Genomic DNA, 13,070 nt, shown 5'->3' with positions numbered 1-13,070 from the left:
GATGTGATACAGCCTGGATTCGAACCAGGGACTGTAGTGACGCCCCTTACACTAAGATGCAGGGCCTATCCTCTTCTCTACTAATAACCAGTAATACAGAATTATCTTTCAGATGCTTTTTTTATAAAAAAGAAAGCAACAGCTACAGTGAACAAACAAAACAGAATTATTCAAAAGATTTCACATTGCCATTCATTATACAGGTACTGAGTACTACTGTAGAGTTACATGAAGCATGAGGAGTCCTGACTTTCTGGTTACTAAGTCCATCTCAGCAATGACCATTTAAACCAAGGGTTACTAGCAGTCAAATCCTTGCATCCTCCTCGATTCCTCACCTCTCTCAAAGTGTATGGAAGTAGATGATCCAAGGTCTCTCCTCTAATGAGCTTTGAGAGGAATTTAGGAAAAAAAGAAGCAAGGATTTCACTGTTCGCAACATTTAGACAGCCCTTTTTCCTGTGGCAGCATCAATGCAAACGCATACAATTGAACCGTTCCCAAATGTCCACTTTTATTAAAAGTCATAAAAGATTACACAACAAACAAACGTTGGAACAGTTTAGTAGCTCTTGGTGGTCTCGTATGATTCAGGGAAGGGGACAGACATGTGGCCAGAGCCCATGACCAGGGGCAGGATCCCAGCGTTGGGCACCACGTTCCAGGACAGTGTCAGGGTGATGTTTTTGTTCGCCCTGGTGGAGAGATCATCACACAAAGGCCTTAAACATCGTAGAACATTCCACCAGAATTTCCATTCAAAAGACTGGAGACAAGTGGGAGAGGTGCCAAAAATGGTCCTATACTGCCCTCTGCTGCATACAAAGGGTGTAACTATTCAACATAATGTAGGACTAAAGGGAAATCAGATGAAATTGTACTTGTCAGATAGTTTACAGCATGTTTAAAAGATGTGGCAAAATGATTATGTCAATATGCCTTTTATACCTGCTGTAAACTGTATGTGACAAACTATTTGATTTGATTCAATAAAATGGCATCAAGACCGATTCCACACCAATCAAAAACATGATTTGAGATCATTAGGTTACTGGCACTAAAATAAAAGTGAGAGGGTGAACAGAGGGTGCTTACCGAAGACCGTTTCCGTCATCGAAGAAGAAGTACTTGGACTTCATGTCTCTGAGGTTGAGCTTGGTGCTCTCTCCTCTCAGCACGATCTTATCCCACAGAACCACCTGGTTCAGGGCCTGGAAGAAAGCACAACACGTCGCAGTTAAATATCACTAGTTGGCAGCCATGCATGTCACCTTCCTAGGTGTCCTGATCCCAGATCTGTATCAAAACTAATTGTATTTGTCACATGAGCAGAATACAACAGACTTTACTGTGAAACGGTTACTTTACGAGCCCTTTCCCAACAATGCAGCGTTAAAAAGCAAGAAACATTTACTAAAAATAAACACGGAAATAGTAACACAATTAAATAACAACGAGACTATATACACAAGGAGTCCCGGTACAGAGTCAATGTCAATGTGACAAGGCAATCAGGATAGATAATAAACAGAGTAGCAGCAGTGTGTGTGAACGTGTGTCTATGTGTGTGTGACGTCAATATGCATCTGTGTGTGTGTGTGTGTGTATAGAGTCCAGTAAGTGTGCATAGAGCTGGTGCAAGAGTCAGTGCAAAAAATAAATAAATCTATATTTTAAAAAAAGTGTCAATACAAATAGTCCAGCAGTCTTATGGCCCGCTTGCGTGCGGTAGCAGAGAGAACAGTCCATGACTAGGGTGGCTGGAGTCTTTGACAATTTTTAGGGCATTTTTTTTCCTCAGCTGACACCTCCTGGTATAAAGGTCCTTGATGGCAGGGAGCATGGCCCCAGTGATGTACTGGGCCGTACGCACTACCCTCTGTAGCACCTTACGGTGGGGTTGTCAAGCAATTGCCATACTAAGCAGTTGCCATACCAAGCGGTGATGCAGCCAGTCGAGATGCTCTCAATGGTGCAGCTGTAGAACTTTTTGAGGATCTGAGGAACCATGCCAAATCTTTTCAGCCCCCTGAGGGGGGAGAGGCGTTGTTGTGCTCTCTTCACGACTGTGTATCAAATTCCTATAGTCATAGTTTACATAGGACTATACAGCACAGACAGACCTGAGACCAACCCAGGCTACTTCTTAGGATACACCATTTATAAAAAGTCACCCATCAAACCATATTGCCTTCTTGGCTCCCACCAATTAAATGTGTGTGATCTGTAGAAGAACCAATGTGTCAACAGCGTGTGGCAACCAGCCTACCCATGCCAAGAGGAGGAAGGTGTGATAATGACCCTACACCATAAAGGAAAGAGGTCAGTTCTTACATTGCTCCTGGGGGTGTAGAAGTATGACTATTCTGCTGCAATTCTATATATAGGGTAATGAACCTATAGAAGGTCATCCCTTCAGATTGGCTTTCATCAAGTCTAATTTGTGTGATCTGTTGTTGTGGCAACTACCAAAGCAAGCCAAGAAGAACGTAAGATAATGATAATTGATAGATCAACAGGAAAGAGAACAGGTCTGGGTTGTATTCATCACGCCGATTTTGCAACAGAAACCGTTTAGTCGAAACGGAAAACATATCGCAATGAAAATTAGAGTTCGAAGAGTGCCTTGGTCCTTCTTTCTATTAGATCATTTCAGGTAGGTACCTCCCCGCTTGGTTCTTAAATGGTCAACCGTTCCCGTTGCAAGACGTAATGTATACACCCGTTGTAAGACACTTACGTTGCTCTTGGTGGCGTACTCGGCAGACAAGTAGAGGAAGAGCTGCTTGACGTTCCAGTCAAATATGGGCTTTATGTCAGCAGAGAGGTCAAAGGTGATGAACCCCAGGTCACTTCTCTCCCTGGGTCCTGTGAAGTCATCCACGTTTTTCCTGTCAAATGGTAAAGGCCGACATAGTTGTGTGCAGTGCATTGCATCCTAGAATTATGCCAAGACATTTCTTTCACCACGTGGAACAATAAGCTGTAAAAAAAAAAGACGTTTTTTTTGTCTTGGCTACACCATAGATATTAGTAGGCTACATTTACTTTATGATTTCTGGCTGTACATTTAGGCAATGTTCTCTAGCTACACTTTGCACTGTATGGCTTGGTACAGCTACTTGAATGGCATACCACAGTTCAGTGGGCCCCCCGCAAGGGGGGACAACAGCCAACCACCTACAATTCTACACATTTTGCCATGTGGTAAAAGGAAATGTGCAGTTTTCTAGTTAATCTCATGCTATTTTACATATGCCATGAGCCTGAGAGACAATGTTGCTGTTTAAAAGTAATTTCCTGCAAATCTACACCGTAGCCACAGGGCAGAGAGAAAAAATTGCAGTTTTATAGCTGATCTCATGGTATTCTACACATGTTGCCATGATACTGAGAGAACATGTTGCAGTTTTGCAGCTAATTTCCTGAAATTCAAAAAAACAAATTGTGCCATGGCTCATGATCTGTTCATATGCTAATGAAGGGGGTGTAACTAGGCAAGTCAGTTAATAACAAGTTCTTATTTCCAGTAAGGTCGGAAACATTTGATCTGCTGGCAGCTAGGTTACAGCTTGACAAAATATACCGCGCTGACGTGCTGTTCAACTATTGGGTACAATGTTGCAAGCAGCAGCAGCTGGCATCCGGTCTGGCTGGTAGGCTACATTGTAGCCAAAGACAAAAACAACGGTTGTTCATTGCTCAGGCAGTTTAATACACTGGTGTCTGTTAGATTGATTGGCGTCAATATTGCCATATGGATTCAATGATCACCTCGAGCTAGCATTAGTTAGCACCATTGCAAACACGCATACACCGAGCTAGCTATGTAGCCAATTGAGACCAATAAATGTTTATACGAATACAAATGTGATAGATCACGGAGTGAAATATATCTAAACTAAAACAAAGCATGTTCACTGTAGTTTAATAATAATAACTAGTCATCACTCACAGCATTACTCTCGAGACGTGGATATCCACCGGCACCCTCCGGTCTTTGAACGCCGTCGTGATAAAACAGCCAAACGTCAAAGCTGCCATCACGCTGAGCGAGAAGGCGAAGAGGGAATTTGCCCTCGACAACACTGTATTCATTTTGAAATACAATTATATTACAGTTTCATACACAACGATGCGTAACACTTCTAGCTGCAAAAGCAGGAAGTGTAGTTTGTCACAACGAAATACGAAACAGGATGGTTCATCCGTAATCGATGGAACATTAAAGTAAAACATTGCCCCCATGTGTTATGGAGGCGAACTACAGTTCACACGACCAGTAATGGCTAAGGAATTTCATGACAGTAGACAATTGACTGGATAATATAATTTTGAAGTAAAAGTACATGAGTCGAGATAATGTTAAACCTCAAGAGAAGAAATGCTCTTTCTGAAGCATCACAACAAAATGGAACAAACCACAGGTCAACTAAGATTAAGGCCTGGGTTAGTTTTTTGTAACCACAGGTCACAGTCACAAAGCCCCTGGATATAGCTGTACTGTATTCCCTGCCCTAGGACTGCTGGCAGAATCTAAATGGCCCTAGGCCTGTATCCACAAAGCGTCTTAGAGTAGGAGTGCTGATAGTGCTGATCTAGGTTCAGTGTTGCATTTTAGATCATAATGAATAAGAATACATGGATAGGAGGGGTCTAAGCCTAGATCTGCACTCCTACTCTGAGACACTGTATGACTATGGGCCCCAGTTGTCCCACAGGCAGGCAGGCAGCGCTACAATACAGCTGCTCTCTCCAGCTTATCCTATCTGGTCTCGACCCAGCTGCCGAGGGGAATTTCTGTGTCATTCTGGGCTGGCATATGACCCAGTACCAGAGTCAACACAACACAGATAGCCAGGCCCCCCATTTAAATTTCCAAAACATTAGCAGCCAGCCACCGACAGCCAGGCAAGACATAAGCAAGGCTAGACAAGCAAGGAAGCAATGACTCCAAATGTGGATAGCCAGTCCTTTGGCACAATACACTACTCCAATGTCTACCTCTCCATATTCGCTCTGTTTTGCGTCAAGCTCTTTGTCAAGATCAGCCTGAATATTCTCACCCACTTCTATGTGGTGAAGGGGAATCGGAAGGAGGCTGCCCGCATTGCAGAAGAGTTTTATGATTTTGGACAAGGGCACAGTAAGTAGCTGTTTCCGTGAAAGGCAACAGACTATTATTCTATAGTAGAGGGTCATACACATACTTTCTACAGTAACATGTGTGTATTAGGGTATTCCAGCTTTCTAAAAGCTATGTGTCTGTAACATGCCAGGCCAACTGTATCCAGTCTGCCCAGGAACTACTCAGCCTATCGTTGTGGCCCGGGGACATTAGGAACACTTAGATACATTGTGTATTAGATATACTTTCTTCTTGATGTCTTTCAATGCTCTTTTCTTGCTGAGGTACTGGGGGAAAGCACTGCATTGTAACAACCGCACCTGGGATGAGGGGAAAGACCCAGAACCTTTGGCATCATGACGACACGTTGGGTTGGCATGACAGAAGTCTCTGATTCAATATTTCTTCCGCCCTTAGCGTATTCCACGCACTGCAATCGTCAAGTGATCTGATGGGATGACACAGGGAATGCACATTTTTGAGACTATGTCAAATGAATATGTTCAAACCAGAGGTTTGCAGCTGTACGTGTTTGTATAATTGCGCGTGCCCCTTGGTTGGGGGTCATACCTAGGACCCGTGCCCTTATTAAAATGCCACACAATTCATAGACAGATTATATCGAAGCTGAGTCTTGGCAGTTACAGCCTGTTGTCATACTCCACCTAGGTTACGCACAGCGACTGTCAGCCAGGAATGTTTTGAGCTGAACAGAAGCATGTTAGAGAGAGGTTAGAGAGGCTCTAGCTTTCCATCCCCAAGTACAACTAGTTTAACTAGTCTATTTGATTTGATAACCTGTGGTAAGGGATATTCAATTATGCCTCTGGAGAGGCAAAATACTTATTAACTAGTTATTAAAATTCCCTTATTAATCAAAGACTATTTCAGACCAGGGACATCAGGTATGTAAACTCTCTGGTCAATCAATGACCGATCAATGAATTAACTACCAAAGAAAACCTGCATTATGTCCGTCCCTGAATTATTACCTGACAATTATGACCTTATAATGTGACCAATGACGTTATAAACAGTGGGTGGGTTTTTCACTTGAATATTGCAAGCAAATGATTGTTACACAAGCAACTAGGCATACTCAAAATAGCAAATACTATATTCAACTCAAAGGTCAAACTTTAGTATTTCAAACCATGCAGAATGAATCCTTAATGAACAGAACGGTTCCTAACCCTGAGACCAGCGGGGGTAAAGGCTGTTCCGGTCCTTCTCTGCCTGTTCATGTTATTGTGGTGCTTGTCCTTGGCAGTGAAACGACAACAAGCTGAGCAACCAATCAGAGAGCAGGTTTTAGACTGGATCATGGTGCACTGTGGTGCGGGGACAGATAGCTGATGTAAACATGCCTGAAGTTCCGTCTGCAGAGAGCTCGAGCGAGCAGCCAGAAAACACGTCGAGGAAAAGACCGTTAGAGAACACAGATGATTACACCGCAAAAAAGAAACCACGCTGTTGGGGTATTTTAACTAGCCAAGGTCAGTAGCGATTTACGCACACACAATTGCGTATTTGCGCACTGTGGGTGAGTGCGTCTCGGACTGTCACAGTGCAATGTTATTATAGGACTCCTGTGCTGTTCGTGTCGAGTTTATTTGAGGTAGAGAGAGGGGTTAACATAGAAATGTTTCGTGAAAAAGGCACCTGTTCTGGAACATTCCTATAGGATCCAGCCTATTTAGGACTGTGTTATAACATGTGAAATGAAGCAAATTAATCAAACAAACGCCTTGGACACATCTGGTCAAATGGTTCCCTAGAGCAGTCGAGTGCTTGTCCTGCTAATGTGGATACAGATCCATACATCTTACATCATAACACAAATGCTTTACATTTTTTATTTAACACATACTTTATTAGTATTATTACTAGGCCTATGTGTAGTAGTAGGCCTTAGAGTATGTGTCTATTAAAGTTTAATAATGACTGGCCTACAACAGCTGAAGCTACCATGTACTCTCATGACTCTCACACAAGACAATAAGAGTATGACCTTTGAACTGGACTAAGCAGCAGCTTCAGACAATTAAACCTGTTTGTATCTCTTTATCAGCTGTATCCAATCTAAACTGTGGGTCACATTAGGGTTGTAACTACTTGATTACTAATTGACTTTGACATCCAAATGTTTTAAATGCAATAGTTTGTTATTTAAGCAGAGTAAATAAACAGAAATACAGATTTTATAGCCATTTCTGCTTCCTCCTGTTATTGCTTAGTGTGGCAAAGGGGAGCCTTAAACGAATGCAAAAGTCACATGTTCAGTGCACTGTTGCAATATTCATGAGAGCTACCATTTTACCCTGCTAGAATAGAGACACCATGTGCTGTTCGAATGAGCATAATGGGCTTCAGCCGCACCAGGCAACCAGCTATAGAGGATCTGGACTGTGGGAAAGGTTGGCTGGGTTCCTGGAGAAAGGAGAGAAAATAGAGAGAGGGGGATTCCAGGTTGCTGTTGTGACTGGAATTAACTACTTACTGTGGCTCTAACATGTGCTTCCTAAGAATAGCTTCCAAACTCTAATTATCTCTGCAACAGTGGTGGTCCTCAGTGGCACCTGTTGTTATGCTATGTATACCTTGAAAGAGGGGTCTCTGTTATTGTCCTTTCCCCCAAAAAATATCTGTCAAAATGAATGTCAACAACAACAACAACAAAAAACAAAGATACAGTATTTTAGTTGTCCTATTCATCATAAAAGATAGTAGCAACAACAGGCCATTCTAGTGTACTACATGAGCTTGTCAGGTGATGCAGATGCCCTTCCAAAGATGGCCGACACAGTCACAGCTCTGTACAAGGCTATGCCTGCCAGATGTACAAGGCTATGCCTGCCAGATGTACAAGGCTATGCCTGCCAGTTGTACAAGGCTATGCCTGCCAGATTTACAAGGCTATGCCTGCGGTTGTACAAGGCTATGCCTGCCAGATGTACAAGGCTATGCCTGCCAGATGTACAAGGCTATGCCTGCCAGATGTGCAAGGCTATGCCTGCCAGTTGTACAAGGCTATGCCTGCCAGATGTACAAGGCTATGCCTGCCAGATGTACAAGGCTATGCCTGCCAGATGTACAAGACTATGCCTGCCGGTTGTACAAGGCTATGCCTGCCAGATGTACAAGGCTATGCCTGCCGGTTGTACAAGGCTGTGCCTGCCGGTTGTACAAGGCTGTGCTTGCCGGTTGTACAAGGCTATGCCTGCCGGTTGTACAAGGCTATGCCTGCCAGTTGTACAAGGCTATGCCTGCCGGTTGTACAAGGCTATGCTTGCCGGTTGTACAAGGCTATGCCTGCCGGTTGTACAAGGCTATGCCTGCCGGTTGTACAAGGCTATGCCTGCCGGTTGTACAAGGCTATGCCTGCCAGATTTACAAGGCTATGCCTGCCAGATATACAAGGCTATGCCTGCCAAATGGCCTGCTTGGTTGAGCTACAGTTACATATAGCTCCATCCACACTGTAAGAGAGTGAAAATCTATCTAGCGCTCGGTGATATTAGTGACAGCTGTGACAACTGGGTTTCAATTTTCTGAACATATGAACATGGATAGTGGACTGGTACTACTGGCTTTTGGGAAGTAATTCTAGATTAGGATTACGGTAATGATTGAATAATAAGGATACCGACAGAGAGTGAAGGCTATGATGAATGCTGTCATTGTATCAGACTTGAATGGGAATGTGCTGGTTATATATATATATATATATATATATATATATTTGTGGATGTGAGCATTGAGAGCTTGTATGATAGTGAAACGCAGTCACTGTAAACGTATGACTGTAATGTGTGTTGTTTTGGAGAGGCTCAGTGTTTTGTCTGTCCCTCTCCCAGGGTCATGGGCGGACCGGTCCCCTCTCCACGAGGCAGCGTGTCATGGCCGTCTCCTGGCCCTCAGGACCCTACTCTCACAGGTGAGTCACACACAGAGGTGCGGGGCACCACATCGCAAAGATTTCTGGTCAATTGTTTATACAGTGTTAAGACAGAGGGACTTTTCTGACACCTTTATATAAAATAAAATGCTGATGCTCTGTCTGTACGTCCCAGATAAGATACATATATGTTTGCCATTTTCCCTCGTAGTCAGATCTCCAAAAGTTTATTTGGGTAGTTCGTCTGTAGATGCTCTACAGACTGTCAGTGATATTTCAATTATCTATCTACTAACTTTAGCGCTAATCCTAATCTTAACCCTTATCCTAAACCTAAACTCAACCCTAACCCTAACCCTAGACCTAACCTTAACCCTCACTCTAGAAACTAAAAAGGCTTCTTCGCCGGTTCCCATAGGAGAACCCTTTGGAAAACCCATTTTTGCTTCCAGGTAAAAACTCTTTTGGTTCCAGGTAGAACTTTTTTTTTACACAAAGGATTCTACATGGAACACTAAAGAGTTCTACCTGGAACCAAAATGATATATAGTATGGAGACAGCCTTAGAACCATTTTGGAACCCTTTTTCCTAAAGAGTGTAACCCGTATTGGAAACCTAACCGTAACCTTAGCAAGCAGCTGCTTCTCAACAGACAGTGTGTTGATAGTATGACCATCTGTAGAGCATTTACACAAAATAACGTGTCGGGAAAGTGAGTCCTATATAACGAATGCAAACATTTCTTGTTGTCATCCCAGGGTTACAACGCAAACATCCCTACCATAGACCATGTGACGCCGTTGCATGAGGCTTGCCTGTCAGACCACGCGTCATGCGCCAAGGCGCTCGTTGCAGCTGGTGCCAATGTAAGTCATGACCAAACGGACGCACACACAAACACATCACGCTCCACGTCAGAACGAGACGTCATTATGCTGTGGCAGCAACTCCTCTTTTTACATTCCGATTGACTTGCCTTTGTTGTAACTTTGTTGGCAGCAACTCCTCTTTTTACATTCCGATTGACTTGCCTTTGTTGTAACTTTGTTGGCAGCAACTCCTCTTTTTACATTCCAATTGACTTGCCTTTGTTGTTACTTTGTTGGCAGCAACTCCTCTTTTTACATTCCGATTGACTTGCCTTTGTTGTTACTTTGTTGGCAGCAACTCCTCTTTTTACATTCCGATTGACTTGCCTTTGTTGTTACTTTGTTGGCAGCAACTCCTCTTTTTACATTCCGATTGACTTGCCTTTGTTGTAACTTTGTTGGCAGCAACTCCTCTTTTTACATTCCGATTGACTTGCCTTTGTTGTAACTTTGTTGGCAGCAACTCCTCTTTTTACATTCCAATTGACTTGCCTTTGTTGTTACTTTGTTGGCAGCAACTCCTCTTTTTACATTCCAATTGACTTGCCTTTGTTGTAACTTTGTTGGCAGCAACTCCTCTTTTTACATTCCAATTGACTTGCCTTTGTTGTAACTTTGTTGGCAGCAACTCCTCTTTTTACATTCCAATTGACTTGCCTTTGTTGTAACTTTGTTGGCAGCAACTCCTCTTTTTACATTCCGATTGACTTGCCTTTGTTGTAACTTTGTTGGCAGCAACTCCTCTTTTTACATTCCGATTGACTTGCCTTTGTTGTAACTTTGTCATCAGCAACTAATTATTTTACATTCCGATTGACTTGCCTTTGTTGTAACTTTCTAACTTATAGGTACACATGGTTTTCTGACAATGCTCCATCTATCTGATCAGGTAAATGCCACCACCATTGATGGGGTGACGCCGCTGTTCAATGCCTGCTCAGCGGGCAGTGCCACCTGTACAGAGGTACTGCTGGAAAACGGTGCCAAGCCCCAGTCAGAGATGTGCCAGCCCTCGCCCATACACGAAGCCTCCAGCAAAGGTACTGCCATCGCAGGATATGTGTGTCATACACATAGCTGTCACTTCACTGTGAGGTTTTGAAGTACTCTGGCTGGTTTTGAAGTACTCTGGCTGTAATTTTGGTATGTTTCCCCCTTCTATTCTAAGATGAGAGTACTGAATGCGTTTCTGAATGAGAGCATCCTGGTAACACAGGGCGTATTGTGTGTAGGCAGAATTGCTTGTCTGGAGGCACTGATCACATGGGGAGCAGACGTGGACTATGATATTCCTCACCTGGGAACCCCCCTGTACATCGCCTGCATCTCCTCAGCACTCCAGTGCACACAAAAACTCCTCGATGGAGGTCAGTAACTAACCAGACACTTTGGTCCTAACTTCAAATGATCTCTCTCATTGACATCAATGCATTTTTGTTTATTTATTTTTTTACGGTTCATCCGTTTGTACTTTTTCCCCTTCTGTATTCTGCATTTAGTAAGGAAAGGTATGTCACGGGACATTGTTTTACCTGACGCAGTACTCACAAACATGGAGCGTGTTCAGTAGGGAGAATCTATTGAAACTGAGTGAAACGGCAAGGAACTACACAAACGAGTCCCTTCAGATCATAGATTCATGTTTTCTGTTGCAAACCATTTTGCTACAGTGTGACCTACTGAACAAAACCAATGTTGTCTGGTTTGCTCCACAGGGGCCAATGTGCAGAAGGGCAGGTTCCTGGAGAGCCCGCTCCATGCAGCAGCTCAGAAGGACTGTCCTGAGATCATCAATGTGTTGTTAGAGTTTGGAGCGAACATTAACGCTAAAAACCTAGAGCTGAAGAGACCGGTGGAGTCAGCCCCACCTAACAGCTCAGCAGAGGAGACGTTACTGCTGTATGAAGGTAAGATTATGCTCAGTTCACATGGGAATATTAGCCTGGGACCAGGTTAGGAAATATCCCCATTCAGCTGGTGGGAAGAAGTCAGAATCCCCTGTAAAACATTGCTATTTGGATTATAAAAGTGGATGATATTGAGGCTGTCTTGGATTAATCAGATAATCTCTATATCTCTTGCTCTCTCCCTCTTGTTTCTCTCTCTCTCTCTCTCTCTGCAGCAACACCTCAGTCACTATGTCAACTGTGTCGTCTCAGTGTCAGAGATTATATGGGCCGATCTCGACTACACCTCATCCCTCAGTTACACCTCCCCAACCCTCTCAAACGCTTCCTCCAGTACAGATAGAACACAACGCTCTCTCTCTCTCTGTCTGTCTGTCTCTGTCTGTTGCTCTCTCCCTTCCCCTCTCTGTTTCTCTCTGTCTTCCTCATTCTCTCTCTTTCTAAATGAGAGAGCATCGTCATAATAGAGGATATTCTTTCTCCCACCCTATCTCTTTCTCTCTGTTTCTCTCTCCGTCCATCTTTATCATCAAGGGAATGTTTTATTACTCACTGAACCTTGTTTCTTTTTAACCCAGAACCTCAAGTGCACCGAATCCCTCCCATTCACTGACATCTGTTTCCACTGTTTCTCTGAAGCACCTACGTACAAGGTCATGTAAATATGTATATTCTGTTACATTGACCAAAACAACAACTCTTATGCTAATCAGATGTACTGTGAATAATATTGCATTTCAATTATTTTCTTATATAATATTAGCCAACTAATATATTAACGTGACCCGTATGTATATGCATAACTCACTGAAAAATGTACAGTATTTTGCCAAAACTCATTTCACATACCTCTCACCTGTTTCACTCTAATAAATAAGAATGTTATTCCATGATGTGCTTGTCTTGGAGATTATACTTCTGGCATGTTTCGGCTGTGGTTTAGTTCAGTCGTTATTTTCTTTTTGTCGATTTTTTCATTTAGTCTACAATACAAGATGGTGCTCTGTAGCAGGACCAATTTTCTCAATCTATTTAGAAGATCCTTCACCTTTTCCATGAACCAAAACTCAAATATATCCTGCTCACGATACATTGGTATCGTCTTTATGGTACAAAAACTAACATTTTGATATTTTCATGAACACATTTTATAAACTGCAATGGCAGTACAAACAAACTGTACATATGTCAATAAGTAAAACACAATCAATAAATACATATGTAAATAAATGCATTTGAAGATAATTTAAGTATAGGTGGAAAACTA

The 13,070-nt window shown here is 42.8% G+C and overlaps 2 protein-coding genes across 3 annotated transcripts; one reads left to right on the top strand and one right to left on the bottom strand.

The window, feature by feature from the left end:
- Positions 1-492: 492 nt before the first annotated feature.
- LOC112234529 (signal peptidase complex subunit 3) lies at positions 493-4,192 on the bottom strand. Its single transcript, XM_024402692.2, has 4 exons — positions 3,956-4,192; positions 2,741-2,891; positions 1,096-1,211; positions 493-695 (listed from the first exon to the last, which is right to left on the bottom strand). Exons 1-4 carry the CDS (start codon positions 4,096-4,098, stop codon positions 563-565), a joined length of 543 nt encoding a protein of 180 aa, XP_024258460.1. The 5' UTR covers positions 4,099-4,192; the 3' UTR covers positions 493-562.
- A 685-nt stretch (positions 4,193-4,877) lies between these two features.
- Positions 4,878-12,696, top strand: LOC112243003 (ankyrin repeat and SOCS box protein 5). Of its 2 annotated transcripts, none has more exons than XM_042329702.1 (7): positions 4,878-5,146; positions 8,986-9,065; positions 9,786-9,893; positions 10,786-10,936; positions 11,129-11,263; positions 11,612-11,803; positions 12,019-12,696. In XM_042329702.1, the coding sequence occupies exons 1-7, from the start codon at positions 4,948-4,950 to the stop codon at positions 12,144-12,146; spliced, it is 993 nt and encodes a 330-aa protein (XP_042185636.1). In that variant the 5' UTR covers positions 4,878-4,947; the 3' UTR covers positions 12,147-12,696. The 2 variants fall into 2 exon arrangements, with proteins under 2 accessions (XP_042185636.1, XP_042185637.1); XM_042329703.1 differs by lacking the exon at positions 4,878-5,146 and adding an exon at positions 6,428-6,624.
- Positions 12,697-13,070: the final 374 nt, after the last annotated feature.

Source organism: Oncorhynchus tshawytscha, linkage group LG11, assembly GCF_018296145.1.
Source record: "Oncorhynchus tshawytscha isolate Ot180627B linkage group LG11, Otsh_v2.0, whole genome shotgun sequence".
Taxonomy (NCBI): domain Eukaryota; kingdom Metazoa; phylum Chordata; class Actinopteri; order Salmoniformes; family Salmonidae; genus Oncorhynchus; species Oncorhynchus tshawytscha.
The sequence above is the reverse complement of the archived record's forward strand: the minus strand, read 5'-3'. Positions and strand labels throughout refer to the sequence as shown.